The 20,637-nt window shown below is 36.3% G+C and overlaps 1 protein-coding gene across 11 annotated transcripts in view; it reads right to left on the bottom strand.

The window, feature by feature from the left end:
• Nebl (nebulette) overlaps positions 1–20,637 on the bottom strand; it is a 337,929-nt gene that overhangs the window by 42,787 nt on the left and 274,505 nt on the right. For 8 of the 11 annotated variants that reach the window (XM_015495260.2, XM_048812735.1, XM_048812737.1 and 5 more), the window contains 6 exons: positions 16,762–16,866; positions 15,465–15,572; positions 11,234–11,344; positions 8,877–8,987; positions 5,069–5,179; positions 26–136 (listed from right to left, as the gene is read on the bottom strand). The exons of 2 other annotated variants lie outside the window; for them this stretch is intronic. In XM_015495260.2, coding sequence (XP_015350746.1) covers positions 26–136; positions 5,069–5,179; positions 8,877–8,987; positions 11,234–11,344; positions 15,465–15,572; positions 16,762–16,866 — 657 coding nt within the window. The remainder of the gene's footprint in view (positions 1–25; positions 137–5,068; positions 5,180–8,876; positions 8,988–11,233; positions 11,345–15,464; positions 15,573–16,761; positions 16,867–20,637) is intronic. One more of the 11 variants, XM_048812739.1, reaches the window with a different exon arrangement.

The following is a 20,637-nucleotide window of genomic DNA, read 5'->3' as shown; positions in this document are numbered from 1 at the left end:
AACTTGGTGTCTGCTGCCTCCTCACCTGGCTGGCCATCTCAGAGGCTCTCTTAGCCCTCTGCACATCAAGAGTCTCTGTGCTGACCTGCATTCCTTTCCCTCTAATTTCAGTCTCCAGATCTCTTTTATAGTCTTTCTGCAGAAAATGAAACACGCCGTTAGTGTTCTGCAACCATTCCAAAAACAGTGCTAAAAAAACCGTGATGTCACTTTGAACCAGGACCAAGTCCTATAGAATTAAGTTGTACCTTTATTTCTTCTTGTCTTTTAAAGGACAAGAAAGTTTAACTTGTGGTAGAAACATGATATGGAGTGACTTAGTCATAAGTAATCTGAAGGCTTTTGTCTACAAGCCTAAATTTTTTAAAAAAAAATGAGCCAGGTAGGAGGAAATTTTGTATTTCAATATAATAAATTTGATAAATTGTTGGTAAGTATATAACTAATTGATAAATAGCAATAAGAAGTGATCATAAATTGTTGCTTTTTACAATTGCTGCAACTTGCTGTTCCCCATTCTAAAATGAGGTTGTCTCAAGTGTTTGGGCACTATGGGGCTTAAATGAATGGTAACACCCCATCCCTAGCCTCCATGATTGGTTCAGGGGTAGGTGCACTTCTTTTTCAGTGGAAGAGCTCAGAAAGGACTTTCTCTTTCCTTCTGGACATAAATGAAGAAGGATTCAGCCCTGGAGCTGGTGGAAGTTTCTTTGCAAACAAAAGAAGAAAACCTGAGAACTGAAAATGAGAAACTGAAATTAAATCACATTACAGTTCTATATTGTGTAATGATGGGGATTGATTCTGAGAAATGTTCCATTAGGCAATTCCATGGTTGTGTGAACATCTTAGAGTGTTCATCACAGACCTAAATGGTATAGCCTACTACACACCTCAGCAATATGGTAGCTATGTTACCTAGCCTGTTGCCCCCAAGGCCATGAAGAGCAAAAGGACATAAGATTAAATCAAGTATAAGAGAAAAGGGTGCAATCCAGAAACTCAGTAAATACCAGGTATGAGGCTGCTGCTGGCATAACAACATGCTGTTTTATAGTAATTTGTTTAATAAGCAGAAAGAGCACACTCTAAAATAACAATAAGATGTACAGTATTAAGTTCATACATAAACCAGTAATGATTGTGATCATTATCAAGAATAATGGCCAGGCATGGTGGCACATGCCTGTAATCCCAGCAACTCAGAAGGCTGAGGCAGGAGGATCACAAGTTCAAGGCCAGCCTCAGCAACTTGGTGAGGACCTAAGCAACTTAGTGAGACCCTGTCTCAAAAAAATAAATAAATAAAAAGGGCTGGGGATACACCTTAGTGGTTAAATATTCCTGGGTTCAATCTCCACTACCAAAAAAAAAAAAAAAAAAGGAATGAATGTAACTGGATGTGCTATACTTTTTGTTGCACAATGACATTAGGATGGCTACATGTCACTGGGCGATAGGAATTTTTCAGCTCATTATAATCTTGTGGGATCACCATTGTATACATGGTTTATTATTGACCACAAGTCATCATGTAGCAAATGACTGTATTTGAGCCCTAGATCAAGCCATTGCAAAGAATCCCTCCACTACTCAATCATAAGAACAATGAATTACCTGCTTTCTTAAAAGCCAGCTTGATTTGGATTCTCTATTACTTTCTAAAATTATGTAATTTACATAATGAGCACTATAATTACAGACGTGCATGTCTTTAGGGGCTCTTGTTACGTTTTATATCTGATATAAAATTCAGCAAGCTGTACACTTTCATGTCTGTTATTTCTGTATGCTATTCTTTAAAATAATTTACCTTTAAAATCATTAACTACATCCAATTAAATTTCTTCCAAAACAATATTTCCTATTATGTTGATATACTTAAGACTTGTAGATTCATTGCTTCAAAATAACTACTGATTTGCTAATTTATGATGTTCTAAATAACTTGTTTAAAATTTTTAAATAAATTTTATTTAAGAACTTTTAAACTTTAAGTAAGGACTGGTATGGTGGCACACACCTGTAATCCCAGCTACTCAGGATGCTGAGGTAGGAGGATCATAAACTCAAGGCCAGACTCAAGAAAAATAAAACAAGGGCTAGGGATGTAATTCAGTAAGAGTACCTCTGGGTTCAATTCCCAGTACAAAAAAAAAAAAAAAGACCTTAAATAAATTATAAACAAATCTCAATCTTAGATAAATGCTGTATTTTTCCTATCTGTTTTTTAACAGACTCTCGGTTTTACTTTTCTAAATAAAACCTCAAGTAGTAATGTTTAATTTTATAATAAAATAATAATATCCTATTACTAGATATTTCTGTTTTTAGGAAGACTGTTTAAACCCTAAAACAAGCTGGGTGTGACAAGTGCACACCTGTAATCCCAGTGACTCAGGTGGCTGAGACAGGAAGATCACAAATTCAAGGCCAGCCTGGGCAACTTAGCAAGACCCTCAGCAATTTAGCAAGAACTTGTCTCAAAATACAAAATAAAAAGAATTAGGGTAAAGCACTGGTGGGTTCAGTCCCTAGTAACAAACATACAAAAAAAAATGCCACCAAATTGCGTGGTAGAGGTACATCACTCAATTTTCTAACAAATCTAAAGATGTTCTAAAGCACATAGACTATATCTGGCACTGATTACACCAGTTGTTACTGTTGTATAACAAAACACCTTAAGGCATAAGCACTTTAGAACCTCTGTTGCAATCATGTTTGCCAATGTCCCGTTGGTAAAGAAAGTCTCATGGTCAGGCCCATAGATACAGGAAGGTTTGACTATTGGGGTTCACTGGCATAACAATATACTACATTGCTACTTGAAAAATTAACCTTGAATATTAAAAATAAACTATGGCAAGTACCATACATTGGTTGAAAAGGACTTGAGAGTCTGTTTGTTTGGCAAAAGAAGACATGACTGTGATTAAAATATAACCACAATACAGGTGATTCCTCTGAGCCTATCTTCTTCTTGGTCCCCAATAACTAAATGTGCATTATTTTCCTAGCATACAGTCTCAAAGAACAAACAGAAAACCAAAACTAGCATACTGTTGAACAAACTAATGAACACACTAAGGAAAAACCTAAATGCTAAAACATACCAATTTTCTGGAAAAGGCCTATGTCTTAGAAACCTGCTCTTCGGCAAAAGGATGAAATACAAAATCTTTTCTCGAGGGAAAGGATACTTTCAGTTCCTTCATTTCTCATCTCCCATGAGGACGATTCCAAATGCTTCTTCCCAACCCCTGAATTCTCTCTCACCCCATCCCATGCTCCGGTCCAGTAATTCCCTCCTCATAATAAGAAAAAATTCAGAGAATTGTGAAATTATTATTATTATTATTAAAAATGTATATAAGAGGGCATGAATGGAAACAGAATTCTGGTTAAGAAGCTATTTTAAGACCCTGGGGACAGAGATGGCAGTTTTGACGAGGCAGGGGAGATGTCAATGGATTTAGAACACCATCGTGGGGTAAAGGCAACAACACTTGCAATGAGAGGACTTCTAAGATTTGTTTGGTGTCATTTGATAATGACAGGAAGAGAACCTGGGAGAAACTAAGGGTTTTGGTTTTGGCATCTAATGTTGAGATCTCATTATACACAATCCATGTGGACAACAAAGGGTAAATGGGCACACATTCATATTCATGGTATTGAACATAATTTTTTATAAGAATGGAGGAGACCTATATGAAGTCACATGGGAGAAGGACCATAACAGTAAATGAATGGGGAAAAAATGAACACAGGACAAAGATTACAGTATGACTGCATTTAGGGGTTTTTTTTTAAGTCTATTGTGTACAACTTTATATAAATAAAAACAAATGTGAAGGCTCTACAACTTATAACAATAACTCTCAGGAGGAGAACAGAATTAGGGGAGGAGGCCGAGAAGGTTTTCAAGACTCTACTCAGCATCCTCTCACTGCTACCCCAACTGCCATTTCTAAGGGAAGGCCTTACTAGTCAGGAATCCTGTGCCATCTCCCGGTGCTTTGTCTAAACCAATCACAGCAACTCATTTCCCTGGCAAGTGCCTAACCCTGGGAGTTAGGTAGCACCCAAAGGAGTAGGAATTCCATGGTGGGCAAATTAGCTACGCCTGGCTCTCCAGATTCCCAGGGTAGGAGTCAATCCTGAGTCAGCTATGTCTAACTTTAGGAGTCACAGAAGAGCTCTCTGAGCAGCCCCACTGACATCCCAACCTAACTGCCTTAAGGTGAGTGAGTCCCACCCTTTAACCTGCACCCCACTCTCTCTCCACATATATTTCTTACAGGACCACCTCATCCTGACCCCTGCCTTGCTCCAGTGACCCTTAAATTGCTGAGGAAGTTCAAGAGGTAAGTCCAATCTAGGGCATTTCCTTTGAAAATATACATGGTCTGACTCCTACAACTCTGTTCTATGATATCTATCATATCAGAGCATCAAAAAAAAAAACAACTTCTAAATTAATATTCTGTCTTTACCTGTATTATGTGAAAAGGAAAATAGTACTGGATGATTAAATATGGTCCTTAAGGATGACTAATGCCTCAAGCCCAAATGCTGACTCTAGTAATTTCAGGCATGGTGAAATCAAGGGAGGATATTTTAAGGATGTGTAATCTCATAGAAATGGCTACTGTTCTCATGTAATAAGTGGTTTTCAAGTTTTTCTCAGTAGGTTGGAAATATAACTATGACTAGAAGCATATGATCCGTCCTAAAGAACACATACTCTGAAAATATTTATCGTATCCTGGATGAACATGAAATTTGTTGAATTACAGAATAAAGGGATTAGGGAATATGTGTGTCTATGTGACCTTATCTTATTAAAATGCTTTTTCTCGAGCTTCCTTGAATGTATTTAAAGGATATGAGCAAAGCAAAAACTATACATTTCTGAATAAATATAAAGATTTGAAATGGTTTCCATTCTAAACTGTCAACCAGACACACGGCTTTGAGAAATCCCATGGACTAATTGACTTGCTGATCTGATCTGTTGAATTCCCAAGATGAGTTTCAAGGTAGGTGGGAGCTGTCTGCTTACCTCGCTGGCGATCTCTGTAGCTTTTTTGGCACGCTGGAATTCAAGGGTGTCAGTGCCAACCTGCATTCCCTTGCCCTTAATTTTGGACTCTAGGTCTTTCTTGTATTCTTTCTGTAAAAAAGCAACATTTTACAACATTCAGAAACTCCATGAATAAACACACCTTTGGAGTCAGTGATCAAAAAGGCAAATAACCATATTTTCAAAGAGAGGGTACACAACTTACTATGTCACATGAATGATCTCACCTGAAACTGAATTTTCTGAACTGCCTAAAACCATAATCTCTATTCTCACTGAAGAAGGGTATAAAAAGTACTGAAGATTTTTAGTGTACAAAAGGCAATTGCCAAGAGAGTTTTCATAGGAATCATACTAGTGGCTGGAAGATAGAGATGTGGATGTAAATGGGTTAAAGTTGTAGAAAGAGGACCAACTTTGAGGACAGCACTCCATCGCTGTGTGACAACAGAAATATTTCTTCACATTTCTGATTAACGCAGCTGTGAAATAGGAATACTAAAAGATCCAAGAGGGATTCACAGTGAAGATCAATGGGTTAGCGTATAGCACATAGCCCAGCACAGGGGGTGCTCAATACTGATTTAAAAAAAAAAAAAAAAACTTGATCTTTCACTCATACACCCCTCGCCAGTCCTTCTTCCATTAATAATGCCTAATCTGCTTCTGTTCATGCAACACCTTGCATTCAACTGTAACTGACTGAACCCCCGCATTGAAAGCTTACAACAATTTTCCTAAATATTATTGACAACTGTTTACAAGATTTACTTCTGAATGTGGACTAGATATATTATTCCAACTGAAAGAATTTGTAGAAATTAGGAATCATGTGATGATACTGTTAGCCAAAGACATCGCAGCAGATAACCTGTTGTTTATGTCTGCCTGAAAACCATCCTTCTGTCTTCGGGCAAAACACTCCATGATTTTCTTTGGGAGAATTACCTCTCACCCCTCTCAATCCATCCATCTTGCAGGGATTGGTTTTCATCACCTTCTTACTACCCATATTTTAAAAATTTGTTTTATACACACACACACACACACACACACACACATGCTGGGATTGAACACCCAAAGGGTATTACCACAGAAATATATAGTCACATGCTTTTTGGTTTGAGACAGGGTCTCATTAAATTGTGAGGGTCTTGCAAATTTCTTGAGGCTGGCCTCTAACTTGTGATCCGCCTGCCTTAACCTCTCAAGTCACTGGGCACCACCACACCTGGTTCCCACATATATTTTTAATTCCACTTCAATTCTTTTAAAAGTTTTCATTTAATTTATTGGCTATATAAGATTTTTAAAAATGCATATGAACAGATAATATTTTGTACTTGAAATACTACTAAAATACATAGGAAGTTAACTGAACAAATGGGTAACCATGAGAAGCCAATAGTACATTGTACTCCTCTGACCCAAGACGTAATGATTGGCTCCAGTGTCAGCACAGGACAAAGGCTGATCCAAGAAATTCATTCCTAGAACCTCCATTGGAACTACAAAACACATACTCACTTCCTACTGGTATTACTCACTTCCTACTGGTCATAAGTATAAGCTACTCTGTTATTAAGAGGCATCAGCTCATGGAGACAGCCTCTCAAGTGTGAAGCCAACAGAGGATAACAGAACCAAGAGATGGAGGAAGAGGGGCATCATTTGAATGCCCACCAGAAGGAAACTCTTTTGGACTTTTTTGGACTTTTCTTTCTTTCTTTCCACCCCTCACCCTACCTCTGGTACTGGGGATTAACTTAGGGTTGCTCTACCACTAAGCTACATCCCCAGATATTTTTTATTTTTTATTTTGAGACAGGGTCTCACTAAGCTGCTAAGGCTGGCCTCAAACTTGCAATCCTCCCTCTTCAACCTCTGGAATCACTGATATTACAGGCAGGCAACACAGCACCCTGCAATCTTGGACTTCTTGATTTCTATGAGCTTACACACTTTTCTTGTTTCATAACCCAGGGAGAGTTGGGTTTCTATCATTTGAGACCTGACTAACAGGGACAATATCATCATCATTAGTACTACAGTTTATCAGTGTATGGCAACAAAACTTTAAGCTCTTTTACTAATAAATTTAGCTAGCTTCTCCTCAAAGAACTGCCGTCATGTGATACCAAAGTCATGGCCTCATACAAGCATTATAGGGCTAAAAGTATTGTGGAGACATTCATTTCTTCTAACAAAGTTTACATAAACTGAGAAGGAGCCACTTTGAACAAGAGGTTTAACTGGGCTCATTTAGCAGCTAGGGCTGGACTGGGAGAGTGAGTTGGCTGCTAGAAGGAGGCCAGGAACTTTTTAACTGCTGTGACTGACAGATCATGATAACATACCTTCCTAATTTTTTTTGCCTCTGACTTGCTTAAAAGATCAAGTCAGATACAAAGAATAACTTTAGTTTTATCATTTGAAGAAAAATGAGAAGAATGTTCTAGTTTTTACACATGATCAACTCTGGGAAGTGGCATTAAAGTAATTGGTAATTCAATGTTACAGTAAGAGGGTAAATGTTGGATGGTCAGGATCGGACTCTTCCTTTAAGGCATTTGCATGGTAGCCCTGAGTGTTCTAGGAGAACTCCGGGAGGAGCATTGGCTGGCACCTACTCTGCTCTCTGGAATGTTCAGAATCCTGCACTGCCCCTCCAGCCAGCAGCCTGCTCAGGCTCCCACTCAGAAGCCAGCTTGCCCCACCTGGCTGCACTGAATTTTGAGCCTCCTTAAGCCTCCTGCTAGCCCAATATTTTAAAAAAATTATTACAGGTTTTCCATGATTCTTATTTTAGTGTGAATTTCTTGAACATGCTAAAAAGAATGTGTGAAAAAAATATTTGGTAAAACAGATATTTTAAGCTGTGAATGCAGTAAAGCTCCAATGTACTTTATTTTAAAGGAAGTCCTCAGCTTTGAACAAGCATTCCAGAAATGGAAGGGGAAGGAGAGAAAGTGTCCATTTGGCTTTTATGGTATAATAAGCAAGTCACTTGGGCCCTCTGAGCTATCAACTCACTTTTTGAAAAGTTAGATCTTCTACTTACAGTCTTTTGAACCCCTAATTCCTGCTGTAATTATTTAAAATTGCAAGAGAGGTGGTTGTGTTTGGGAGAGTTAGTAGTTGAGAACTGCCTTTCTTCTGTAGGCATGTAGCTGCCTTCTTTTTTTTAAAACCTGCCAAGAATGGGTTTATGTTTTTTAAAGGGTTGCTAAACAAAACAAAACAGAGACTAAATAATATGACCTGCAAAACCTAACATCTTTGCTGTCTGGCCTTTTACAAAAAAGGTTGCCAGCCCTGGCTGTATATAACAGTAAAATAAAATCTGTGTCTCTTTGACTTAAAAAAAGATCAAGTCAAATCTCATAAAACTATTCTGGTGAATTTATAATACAGATTTTTTTCTAAAATGGGGCAAATGGTCATTGTTCTCAGACCGAATAGAAAGGAGATTGGGAACATCAATTTATTTTTCATTCACTGTCTGGGAAAGACTACTAGGATAGAGCTAGAGATTATCATCTGCGCATGAAAGTTGTGAGATATATAGAATCTTTTTTGTAATATTTTTTTAGTTGTCAATGGACCTTTATTTTATTGATTTATATGCAGTGCTGAGAATCGAACCCAGTGCCTCACACATGCTCGGCAAGTGCTTTACCACTGAGCCACAACCCCAGCCCCTATATATAATCTTTGAGAAAGGTTTATCGGTAAGGAAGTCAGCAGAGAATTTACCCATTCTGGGTTGTTAAGCAAATCCACTCACCTCACTGGCCATTTCAGATGCTCGTTTGGCTCTCTGAATATCAAGAACTTCTGAATTAACGTCCATTCCTTTCCCCTTTATTTCATTTTCCAAATCCTTTTTATATTCTTTCTATATGACAAGGATAGGACAGTAACTTACTGGAAATCACTTTAACCGAGATTCTATATTCTTTTCTAGAGATCCTAGACAGAAAATATTACCAGGGAGGAAGAAATCACACTGTTGAGCATCCTGCTATGCCCTTTCCATGTCATTTTTGTACTCTATCAAATTCAGAGTGGCTTCCAATATTATCCATCTTTGCCCTTTCATCCTTTCCCCCAACATGTTTTGGTACCACAGTGAATTTTTTAAAGATGTTTTTCCTTTCAATGATGAGAAAGATCTTAGGAATATATGTTTCTTAACAATTATGTTAAATATTTTTAAAAAATGTTTAGTAAATATGAATTATCCAAAGAACACAATTGAAAAAGAACAAAACAAAATGATCAAATCAAAAGGGTTGCCGAAGCCAAAGGTTTTTTTTTTAAGTTTCCACTTTATTCAATGATTGATAGTCAAATAACATAGAGCCAAATAATTTCCTACATATTGATAATATACACTTTGAATTTCTCCTATTTTAATATCATATTTTAAGTAGGTCCAAATGCCTCTCACAGATGTTTACACAAAACTTGTATTCTCTGCCAACAAATTGCTTGTTTTCTCAATTGTATTATGAAAACAATAAATATCCTTTTCCCACTACTCTAAGTTTCATTTACAACTAATTTGCTGGGTGAAAGATGAAATTACCTTCACTGATAAGAAATCAGGTTGCAGTTAGTTCTAAGGTTCATTTCATGTTATTTTCCCTTTGTCCTATATAATTAAATTAGCTGTCCTCTGCTCAACCTACGGCCTGCTAGATATTATCACAACCTGCACGTGTTTCTGGAAAGAGCTCTGAGTGAAATGACCTGGATTTAAGTAAGAGCTCTTTCACTACTTTGGTGATGTTAACTTCAGGGGACTTTAAGGAACTCAGCCTTAATTTCCATCTTGGCAAAATGAAAATAAAAGTAAATGCTTTACGGATGCCAAAGGGTAATGAGGGGGGAATCACGTGGGGCATCCAGTGGTACTTCAGACACCCTAAATAGCAGAGCAAATGTAAAAACCATAAAGCAAGGAGCACAATGCCCATTTCCAGCTAAAGGCTTACAGTTAGAAAGGGAAGTTACAATTTCATTATATCACTAAGCAACTGTTTTTTAAGCTGGTCATCTCTATAATTTAATTAAAAGTTTTAAATCATAGTTGTTATGATGTTTATTTTCCTAAAAATAATCTAAATTTTCCTCCAAAAATTCATATGTTGAAGCCCTAACTTCCAGTGTGATGGCACCTGGAGGTGGGGCCTTCAGGGGTAATTATATTCAGATGAGGTTATAAGTGTGGGGACATTAGGATGGGATTAATGGCTCTAATAGTAAGAAAGACCAAAGTGCCTCTGCCCGCTTCTCTCTCTCAAAATGTCTTAATTGTATCATACTCACTAAAAGAAGGAAAAAGTAGCAAGAGAATTCTTACAGAAATTATATGTGTATTTCAGCACAATATAAATTATAACAATGAATCACACTAAATTTCTAAAACCAAAAAGTTGCACTATGAGCACAATATTTTTTGTTAAGATTTGAAAACTTATGTGTTCAACACATTTAAATATTAATTCTGAGCCAAAATATACCTTTAAGTTTGGGGAGAAATCCTACAGAGAATGAAATGAAAAACAGACCTGAGTTCCTCTATTCTATATGCTAACTTTACAATTTTTCCCTACATAGAAGATAAGAGACTTATAAATAATGCACCTTCTATCCACACTTTCACACGTCAGAACTCATTTTTGGTATCAAATATCATGAGAATGCTGCAGGGAAACTACAGGAAAAAAGGTGGTTCTAATACATGTTTTTATAATAATTCCATTTTAAAGAATCAAACTTGCCCACCTATATTCAAAAAAAATGTATGTATATTTTAAACTAATTACTATAAAGCTATAAAACTCACTACATACAGAGCTTCTAAGCTACAATTAAAACACAGAACTAGAATATTCTTCAAATCTTTTCAGGAAATCTAGGCACTTTCTTCCCTCAACTTTAAACAGATGTGTTAACTAATACTTTTCTCTTTTTAATGAAAATGTAAGACTTTCTTAATAAGGGTCAAAGTGTAGGACAGAGCAAAGTGCTAACATCTCAAACACTGGCTTAGCAGAAGACTATTAGGTAAATATCTCCTGGGTTATTTCCTCCGTTTTCTTTCATGACATTTAATAGAAAATAGAAAGATCATACCTCCCTCAGAAGGTTGGTGATGTACTTTACATGTAAAAATTCAGGAGTCTTGTCCAAATCTAATGAGGACCTTCCCTTAATCTCCTTCTCAAAATCCTCTCTGTAAACTTTCTGTTAAATAAAAACACATAATTTAAATGCAGGAAATATTAGTGACTGTTGAAAAGAACAAGTATTTCCAGAACAAAATTGATGTTTTGTGATATAATTTTACTATCTCAGAGTTTTTGTCAACAGGAAAATAATTCCAGCTTTATTATAAACTTCACAATTCCCCCAAATATAAGTAGCACGATTAAAGACCATTGCGTTCCTAGGGCAAATCATCCTGAGTGAAGCTGTTCAACATCTTATTAGTCCGTGATTAATACCACCACCATTTTAGGGAAAGAACCAGTAAGTTTGGCATTTTGATGGGATTCTCCTGAATTCACTCCAAAGGGAGTGGGGAGCCTCCTTTGGAAGAGAATCTGGTGGCATGGAAGGCCATTCAAACCAAAATAACACCAATAGTCATGGCTCCTGCACCCTTATCTCTGTCAGTCTTTTGTGAATTCAGGAAAGAATATTCCAAAAATTAATGAAGGAGGCTTGGGGAAGGAAGTATTTTTGTTCAATGGTTTGGGCATTGAAAATATTTATATACCATTTATGGAATTTGATATGGATCGAGTTACAATGTGAGGACAATCTCACCCTGAATCCTTTAGGTAAGAGTTCACAACAAGAAATGGAAGGGGAATGCTGACCATGGATCATGGAGGGCCCAGACCCATAGCACCTGCCCCGTTGGACTGCTCCTAAACCCACTAGGTATGAGTCTCTAAATTCCAGCATTTGAGCTATGCATTTGAAAATCCCATAACTCAAGTTTTATGACTAGAAAGACTGCCTCAATCATCAAAATATCCAACCATGTGAAATATTTACTAAACAAGGGCCAGATTTTACCAGCCAAATGTTATATTCAAATGGCATCATAAAGCTGACAAGAACAAATGAATTCTGCATGAGATTGTTATTCATGCTAAATGAGCAGCTATTTCCAGGTTCATTGTATATTTATTACAGAGAAAAGTAATTATATACATAAAGAAACTCTCCAAACCATCAGGGAGGATGAGAGAAGCATGCTGCCCTCTCACTTAGAATTTCTGCTCCATACAGTCACTCCATGAACACTGTGTCTGCAGTCATAAGGAAAGGCAGTGACGGATATTCTATGAATCTGATTAAGAAGATGCATTGGGAGCATTCTGAATTAAAGAACTAGAGAGACACCAAAGAGCAATAATGAGAAAGTGTCCTTTTTTTAAATGTGGAACGAATTGAGATAATGTGAATCTAGGGCATTTCCAGGCTGAAAGGACTCTACAAAGTGAAATATAAATATGTATGCGTATTTATTTATTTATATTAGATATTTCACTTCAAAGAGCACTTTTCTTCTGAATAAAAAAAAATCTCTTTGCTAAAGTAAGTCATTAAGAAAAGTTGATTATGCCTGAGACTGGCCAATTTTTACCCTGAAATAAGACAAAAACCTTCAGTATGCTTTCTGCCAGGAGTTATATTTGTGAAAGAGAAGACAGAACTTTCAAGGATGGATTTACAGATTTCTTGTGAAAACACACAGATTAAACTATATCTGGTATTAGGAGAAATCAAGGTAAGTATGATAAAAGATCACAGCAAAAACACTGATGGTTTTTCCTGAAATCATATGAACATAGCTTTACCCATAAGGGGCTCCTCAGAAGAGGAGTCTATCTCTGAAGAATAGAAACCATCTCTAAGACAGGTGGCTGTATTCATGTCCTTCTATATTTAAAGTCATTTTCACATCAAACTTTGTCTAAGATAATATTAGATATTTTATTTTTCTAGCTTTCAGAGTATAAATTTGGCCCAAAGATATTTTCTATTGGAAAATTTTGCTCCCATGAAGCCCTGTGGAGCAGAGGCATAATTAAGGAGCCTGAAAAATTCTAATGGTCAATGGCTATAATTAAAGGGAAAATACGTCTCACTGAGCAGGAGGGAAAGAATAAATTGTGTGAAGCATAAGAGAAGCCAAAATCCCCAACCATAAATTACTGTCATTCCTAATTCAGAAACATGGCATCAGAATGGATCAACCAGGAATCGGAATGTCCTGAATTTGTTAACCAGGTAGAGGACAAGAAGGAGGAGGAGGAGGTGGGAGAGGAAGAGGAAGAAGGATTATTAAGAAACCACAACATCGGAATGATAAGAGGGTCCTGGGCATGAATGTTTCTGTGGCTGAAGATCAAAGAGAGGGAGAGGGGAAGGGAGGTGGAGAGCAGAGGAGGAGGAGAGGTGGAAAACAAGGGTGATGTTAACCTCCTGCTGTTATTTTCAGAAAAGTTACATAATTTTTTGATACCCATGTCTTCCAGTGAAAATGCATTTAACCATTTCATGTGGTCATAAGGTTCTAGAGAATGCACTGAGATTTCCATGACAACTTTGCAAAGTGGAAACCTTTCTCTGGGTTATGGGCCAGTAACAAAGGAATATGATTTCTATAAACTGGGGAAAATCCTTGAAAAGCTATTTCTAGCCCACATAAAAGGTACGACTGTAGTGGAAGACAATACAGTCATGTAAAATTCTTTATATATTGTCTAAATGGAGAAAAGTGATTCTAATATATATGTGTGTGTGTATGTGTGTGTGTATAGATATATTAATATAGATAGATATCGATAGATATATGCCTATATATCTATATACACACATATATACATATATGTATATATAGTATTTTATAAATATACATACACACATATACATATGTATATATACAAACATATATATGTGCATATACATATATATATATGCATATGTTTATATACTTTTTTTTAATGGTGGTACTAAAGATTGAACCCAGGACCACACCCTCATGCTTTTTATTTTATTTTGAGTCAAAGTCTCATTACATTTCTGAGACTGGTCTCAGATCTACAATCCTCCTGCCTTGGCCTCCCAAGTAGCTGGAATTACAAGTATGTGCCACCACACCCAGCTGATTCCAGCATAACCTGTCTCATTAATGTTAAGTTTTCATACAGTTTCTGAACTTTGACCAAATTTACCAGTTCTGTTAGTTCAGCTCATTTGGTCAAAAACAGTTAGCTGACATTTCTTAATTAAGGTCACACTTACTGACTTAAGAAAATATGAGCCATATTAAGAAAATATAAATCATTTTTTCTCCTCTTTTGCTTAAAGAAGAAATCAGGCCACTTTAACGATTCAGAAAGTCACAGTGATGCCTGAGTATCTTCAGGAAGATGAATCATAACATCTCATGACAAATAGCAATGTTTACGAAACTCCTAGGAGAGGATTTTGTCCAGACATTATTGATTCTCCATTTTGATGTTGTTATCAGAGAAAAGATCTGCCCACTGAGCACGCCTAATATGTAACCCTGAGTTGTAATTAGCTGGCACCACTACCCATTATTTCTATCTCTTTGAGGTAATAATTCAGTTGTACCATAGAATATGGGTGTCAGCTATAGACAAAGCATTGAGTGTCTGATCCCCCAAAAAGTAATGGGAGAAAAAAGGCAGTTTCACTAGGTCAGAGCAAAACCAGTTTGAAGAATATCTGGATGTGACTTACCAGGTAATGACCTTAGACCAGGAACAGACTAAGTAGAAAACGAACTCAATGTTTACTGGGAAAATAAAAATCAATTTAAAAAGCTTGCAGAATAAAAAGGAATCATATTTATTTTGACCAGGTCCTAAAACGTCAGCATTTATTGGATATGTAATTTTACTTAAAATGATTAATTTTGGTGGATATTTAATAAAACTAGAGAGAACGCCATCCTCTTGTCATTATTTTGAGGATTAGAGGAACTGACACATAAGAGTCTTTTCACACTTCTAGCACAGAATAAATGTGGTTCTATTGTCATGGTGAACAAATAAGTACAGCCATTAGCTCTTTAATTTCTTTTTAGTTACGTGCTCTTCATAAATTTATATTGATAAATCTGAAAGTGTTGGCTATATAATCATAGAATTTAAGAGCTGAGAAGGACTTTAGGAGCTCATCTGGCCTGAAAAAACATATTCAACAAATGGTAAGACCAAGGGCCAAACTCAAAGACCCAGACAGCACTCCTGCGAGTAGAGACACTAGGTCTAGAAAGTAGATGCATTAAATAATTGATAACAAACCAGTGACCCACCTCACTTTGCATCTTTTGAGCTTCTTTGGAAGCTTGGTAAGATGGTGTCTCAACAAATTCAAGCATTGACTTTCCCTTATTTTTCTCATATTCTTCTTTGTATTTAACCTTTATTGAAAGAAATGTAAAAAGTATATTAACATCAGAGTTGGGAGTAGAGTTCAATGGTAGAGCACATGCTTAGCATGCCCACAGCCCTGAGTTACAACACCAATACCACCCCCCCACACACACACACACAATGACCTTATATAGGCAAAATAAAATAAGTGTCCAAAATTTGTCATCCTGTCTTTCAAAATCAAATTATTCTTGCTATTTAGGGGAATCGCTGGTGTTAGTGACATGTAAAAAAAATAAATGGGTAATACATAAAACTTTTATTCAGAAATGCATTTTCATTAAAATTATTATGAAATTTTTTCTTAAATTGTATAATTATGATGTTATGACAATTCAACCCAAAAGGAATCATTCAATACTTAGAGCTTTCCGACAACAGAAAGAAAACAAATTTTAACATGCCTACTTCTGTCCATGTTTTTGTCACAGAGAATGGCAGAATGATCAACAAAAGTGTGGAAAGTGTGATAGCATGTGACATAAGGATGAAGTTTTGTGATAAAAAATTAAATAATAAGAAGAATTTAAAGAGAAAAATGTGCATTTCTAAACATTGAGGCATAAGATCATTATAAACTTTGTGTTTCATAAAACTTTATCTTAACAAATACTGGAAATGGCATATTTAACAAATATACAAGCTTAATTTTTTAAAAAAAGTAGACACTGACTTTAAAGTATACTAGGAAGAAGATATTTTTTAAAAGTTTTTTTCAGAGGGTACATAGGATTTCAGAACTGGAAGAAACACTAATTTAGAACACACAATTTTGCCTTCTCAATAACACTCACAAATGAACTGAAAAATTATAATAAACCTGGCACCTGGAAAATGAGTTTTGCAGCTAAAATAACAAATCAGTACATTATAAAAAATTCAAATCATTTAAGACTATAGTTATATTGATTCTTATATTTGAAGTTTTTAAATTATGTGAAGTAACTGCTATTTTTTGAAATGGTTTTATATCAAAATATGGTACCAGCTCTCATCCTAATAAATTGAAAATAGTAACTGAGATTCCCACCACCCCCCCAGCAACATTTATGTTCTCAAGATCTCTTTTTTTTTTTTTTTTAGCAATTGAATATTCTCAGTTGAGGGACTTAGCCATAAGTGTCCAAATGGTCCTGTGGTCCCAGCAGCGAGGGGGGGTACCCAACAAGTACCCACCTGACTCTGAAGGGTGGCATTGCCTTGGTGATGCAGGTGATCAGCAGCATCTGCATCAAAATGATACAGTCCTCTGTTTTCCTCAAAAAGCTTTTTATATTCTCGCTAAAACAGAGAACATGAAAATAAGTTTAGGATAAAAGAGAGTGACCAGAGCAATTAATACTTAGGAATGCAAACAAATATACAAGCCAAGAGCCACCAAAAGCTGCAACGCTGTTATCAAGTCTTCATCTGCAGCCAACTGGCACAGAGGAGGTGTCTGACACTGAGGTAAACAGAGACTGGGAGACAGACCAGCTCCAGGTGGTCAGCGTGGACAGCACAGGAAACACTCTGAAGACAGTTAACTATCAACAACAACCGAAAGGATATTCACAACACAAGAGCAGCGACATCAAAGCTAGTAAGGGGACCCATGTGGATCAGCAAGGTGGACAAAACCCAGGCAAAGTGCCTTGCCCTAATGGGACGGGAACATGTTTAATAGTGCTCACAAGAAGAGAAGCAAAGAGAGTAAGAAGGGAACAGAAGGAAGGAAAGACAGAGGCTTGAAAGAAAAATATTGTCTACAAAGACTCAGCCATGAAGAAGATTGGAGGTCGTCAGGAAAATGAGAGGGTAGAAAGTAATTCAACTAATTTCCCCAATTCTAAGGAAAGGATAGAGGTACCCGTAAAAGAAACAGAAATCTGAGCATGGTGGTTGAATTTTTAAGGTGAAGAAATTGGATGAGCCTACTATTTAGACATATAGACGAAATGGTAAATTTGGAAGAAAACAGAGTGGACAGGAATGCCCAATTTGGCTGCTGCAGGACTCTAAATACCATAGGCAGTAGTGAGACAGAAATCGCTTCATGATTTTCTGTCATTGGACTTTGAACACGTGGTTATGTCAACCTATTTAGAAAAGATTATAAACAATAGCCCTCAGAGACTCAAAGCTACAGAGACATGGCTGCTCATTAGGAAACAGATTTCAGTCAAAATGGCAATGGGAAAGAGGAAGTGGGAAAGAGCCAGTCATAGAGAAGCTTACACTGGGTCTTAGGAAATTCTCTAAGGATGGGAAGGTGAAAGGGAAGAAAGTCCAGTACCAGGGATGGAAGGATGGAAGGCCCGAGTGACCGGCCACAGGACAGCTGCTGCTCCATGTGGGACATAAGCAATGATCCCCAGAGGGAGCCCGGCCTCAAGAGCTTCCTATCAATTAGGAAGCAAAGATACGTGTCTCCCAAAATTCTAACCATAAAATAAAGGAGAAAAGTATGAAAGGAAGGTCATGATAATATTCACACAGTACATCTCCATTGAAGAGAACAACTTCTAAATTTTGGCTCCCCACAAATAAAAAAAAAAAAAATTCAAAAACATTGAAAAAATAATGATATACTTAGAAACATCATAATTTTATTAGGATTTATTTTACTAAAAAAGAAGTTTTGTATAATACCTATTTGTAAAATAATCAATCGTGCCTTGAATGTAAAAAGCTAGAACTCATTCCATTATGGAGTTAAAAATCCAGAACTCAGAAAGTCTATTGTACTTGGAATAATGGATAATACTAAAAATGGTTCAATAAATATTGTTCCCAGCATGATTATCTATTTTGCTTACAAAGGATTTCAGAAACTCTTTTTTTAAAAAGAGAGAGAGAGAGAGAGAATTTTTTAATATTTATTTTTCAGTTTTCGGCGGACACAACATCTTTGTCTGTAGGTGGTGCTGAGGATCGAACCCGGGCCGCACGCATGCCAGGTGAGCACGCTACCGCTTGAGCCACATCCCCAGCCCCTAGGAATTCAGAAACTCTTACAAAAGAAAAATAAAACCTATTTAATTAAGAGCTGCAAAAGGTATTTCCAAGACATGGTCTTGTACTTCGGTATATAATAGTCTCTGTTGCCCCCTAGTGGAAGTTATAGAGAATAACACAATTATATGCACATACTGTGCGTATAGAGAGATATATTAAATCTACCTATATATACACATATATCTATCTATATATATACACACAACTTACCGAAAAATTATAAAAGATACTTAAAACTACGAGTGCTTCAGTTTCCAGAGAAAAAAAATTTCTCAATTTAACATGGCTGTAAGGTGCTTATTTCATCCACCATGTGGGATGTTAAAAAGAATTCCCCAAACATTACATCATGTATAACCAGAAGAATGAGAAATTATACTCCATTATATATTATGTGGCAAAGTATATTATACTGTCATGTATAACTAATTAAAACAAATTTTAAAAATTTTAAAAAGAATTCCCTAACAGCCATGTATAACTGACAAAATTTGTAGAATAATGTTAATGAATAATCTTTTCCAATCTTTTAATAAAGTTAAGCCACCTTTATCAATCAATAAAATTTTAATTCTCTTTATATTAAAGTTTAAAATAAGGTTTTATAATATACAACTTTGAGCCAATGTGTTATTATAAAACATTGTAAGCCATTATTTCAGAGTAATACATTTTTAAGTTAAACTGCCTTCCCCATGAAGTAACCATTCAGCCAGTTTTTCTGTGGAGGTGGGGGATAATCTATGATCTAGGCAAAGGCAACACCTGAATGAAGATTTAAATTTTATAAATGATGTCTAAAATAACACATAACTCTGCTGGTTTTCTCTCTGGAAAAGATGAGAGAAACAACTTATAATCACCTGGGGTTTTTTCACAGTTATAAAATAATGGTCAACAATCTTTTTTTAAAATGGGTGATGTCATTTTTATTCTGTAATATAAAAATGGGAAGACCTTCCATTAACAGTCAACTTTCTTGAAAAATGAATGCATGAGTAGCATGCATTCATCTAGTTGCCAAAATTTTAAATGATCACCACATTTTATTGGCTTATTTACATATAAATCCCCACGTCCCTGGCAAATTCTACCTGAGTATGAATGGAGAACAGTCAAGGTCAAAGACCCCTGTGATGATCAAAACTGGAAGCCAAGGGGCTGGGGTTGTAGCTCAGCGGTAGAGCGCTCCCCTAGCACATGCAAGGCGCTGGGTTCAACCCTCAGCATCACATAAAAATAATAAATAAAATAAAGGTATTGTGTCCAACTACACCTTAAAAAAATTTAAAAAAATTGAAGGCCAAAGACTATAAAGAAAGCAGAGGGCTCAGAGCATAGAAATCCATCAATTTTAGAAACATGCCCATGAGTTGAGAAGAAATACATGAAATGAAACAGAGACACCCAAGGAATAGAGGAAGGTGTACAGAGGTGCAGGAATGAGCTCTCACATGCAGGATGATAGGATTTCAGTGTCTCTGAACCTGACAATATTCTTCGAACCTCCCTTTCTTGCTCACAGAAAGAAAGAGAAGAATCATATTGCTTTTCGCCCAAGGACCAGTGATTTAAAGGAAAGACAAAAAAGAAAAGAAAAGTTAACTTAAAATAAATCTCGTGAGTATGAATTATTTACATGCATTATCCACTTTCAGAAAGATGACCGTGATGTTGACTTCTGAGAAAGGAGACATACAAAATAAAGAACAGAAGTTTCAATCTATCAAAGCCAAACACTTGTAAAGTTTAACTGAAGCTGAATCTTATGATATATGTTTAGGAACCAAGTTTTGGCTACAGAGTTTTAAGTCAATGGCTATGGACACATCTACTGCAACAACTATCCACTTCTTCTCATGTATTGCCCAACAAATATTTTTTTTTATCTGATCTGTGCCTATTTAATACATTAGGACAATTTTGAGTGAGTATTAAAATAGGCATGAAGTAATTTGAGGTCAGATTAGAGTTCATCATTATCATGGGGCACCCTGAATTATATGAGCTTCAATTATCCCCTGGGTAATTTGGTGGGGGAAGGAGGTGTTTGAA

Source organism: Marmota marmota, unplaced genomic scaffold (genome assembly GCF_001458135.2).
Source record: "Marmota marmota marmota unplaced genomic scaffold, marMar, whole genome shotgun sequence".
Taxonomy (NCBI): domain Eukaryota; kingdom Metazoa; phylum Chordata; class Mammalia; order Rodentia; family Sciuridae; genus Marmota; species Marmota marmota.
Note: the sequence above shows the minus strand (reverse complement) of the source record. Positions and strands in the feature narration are given on the sequence as shown.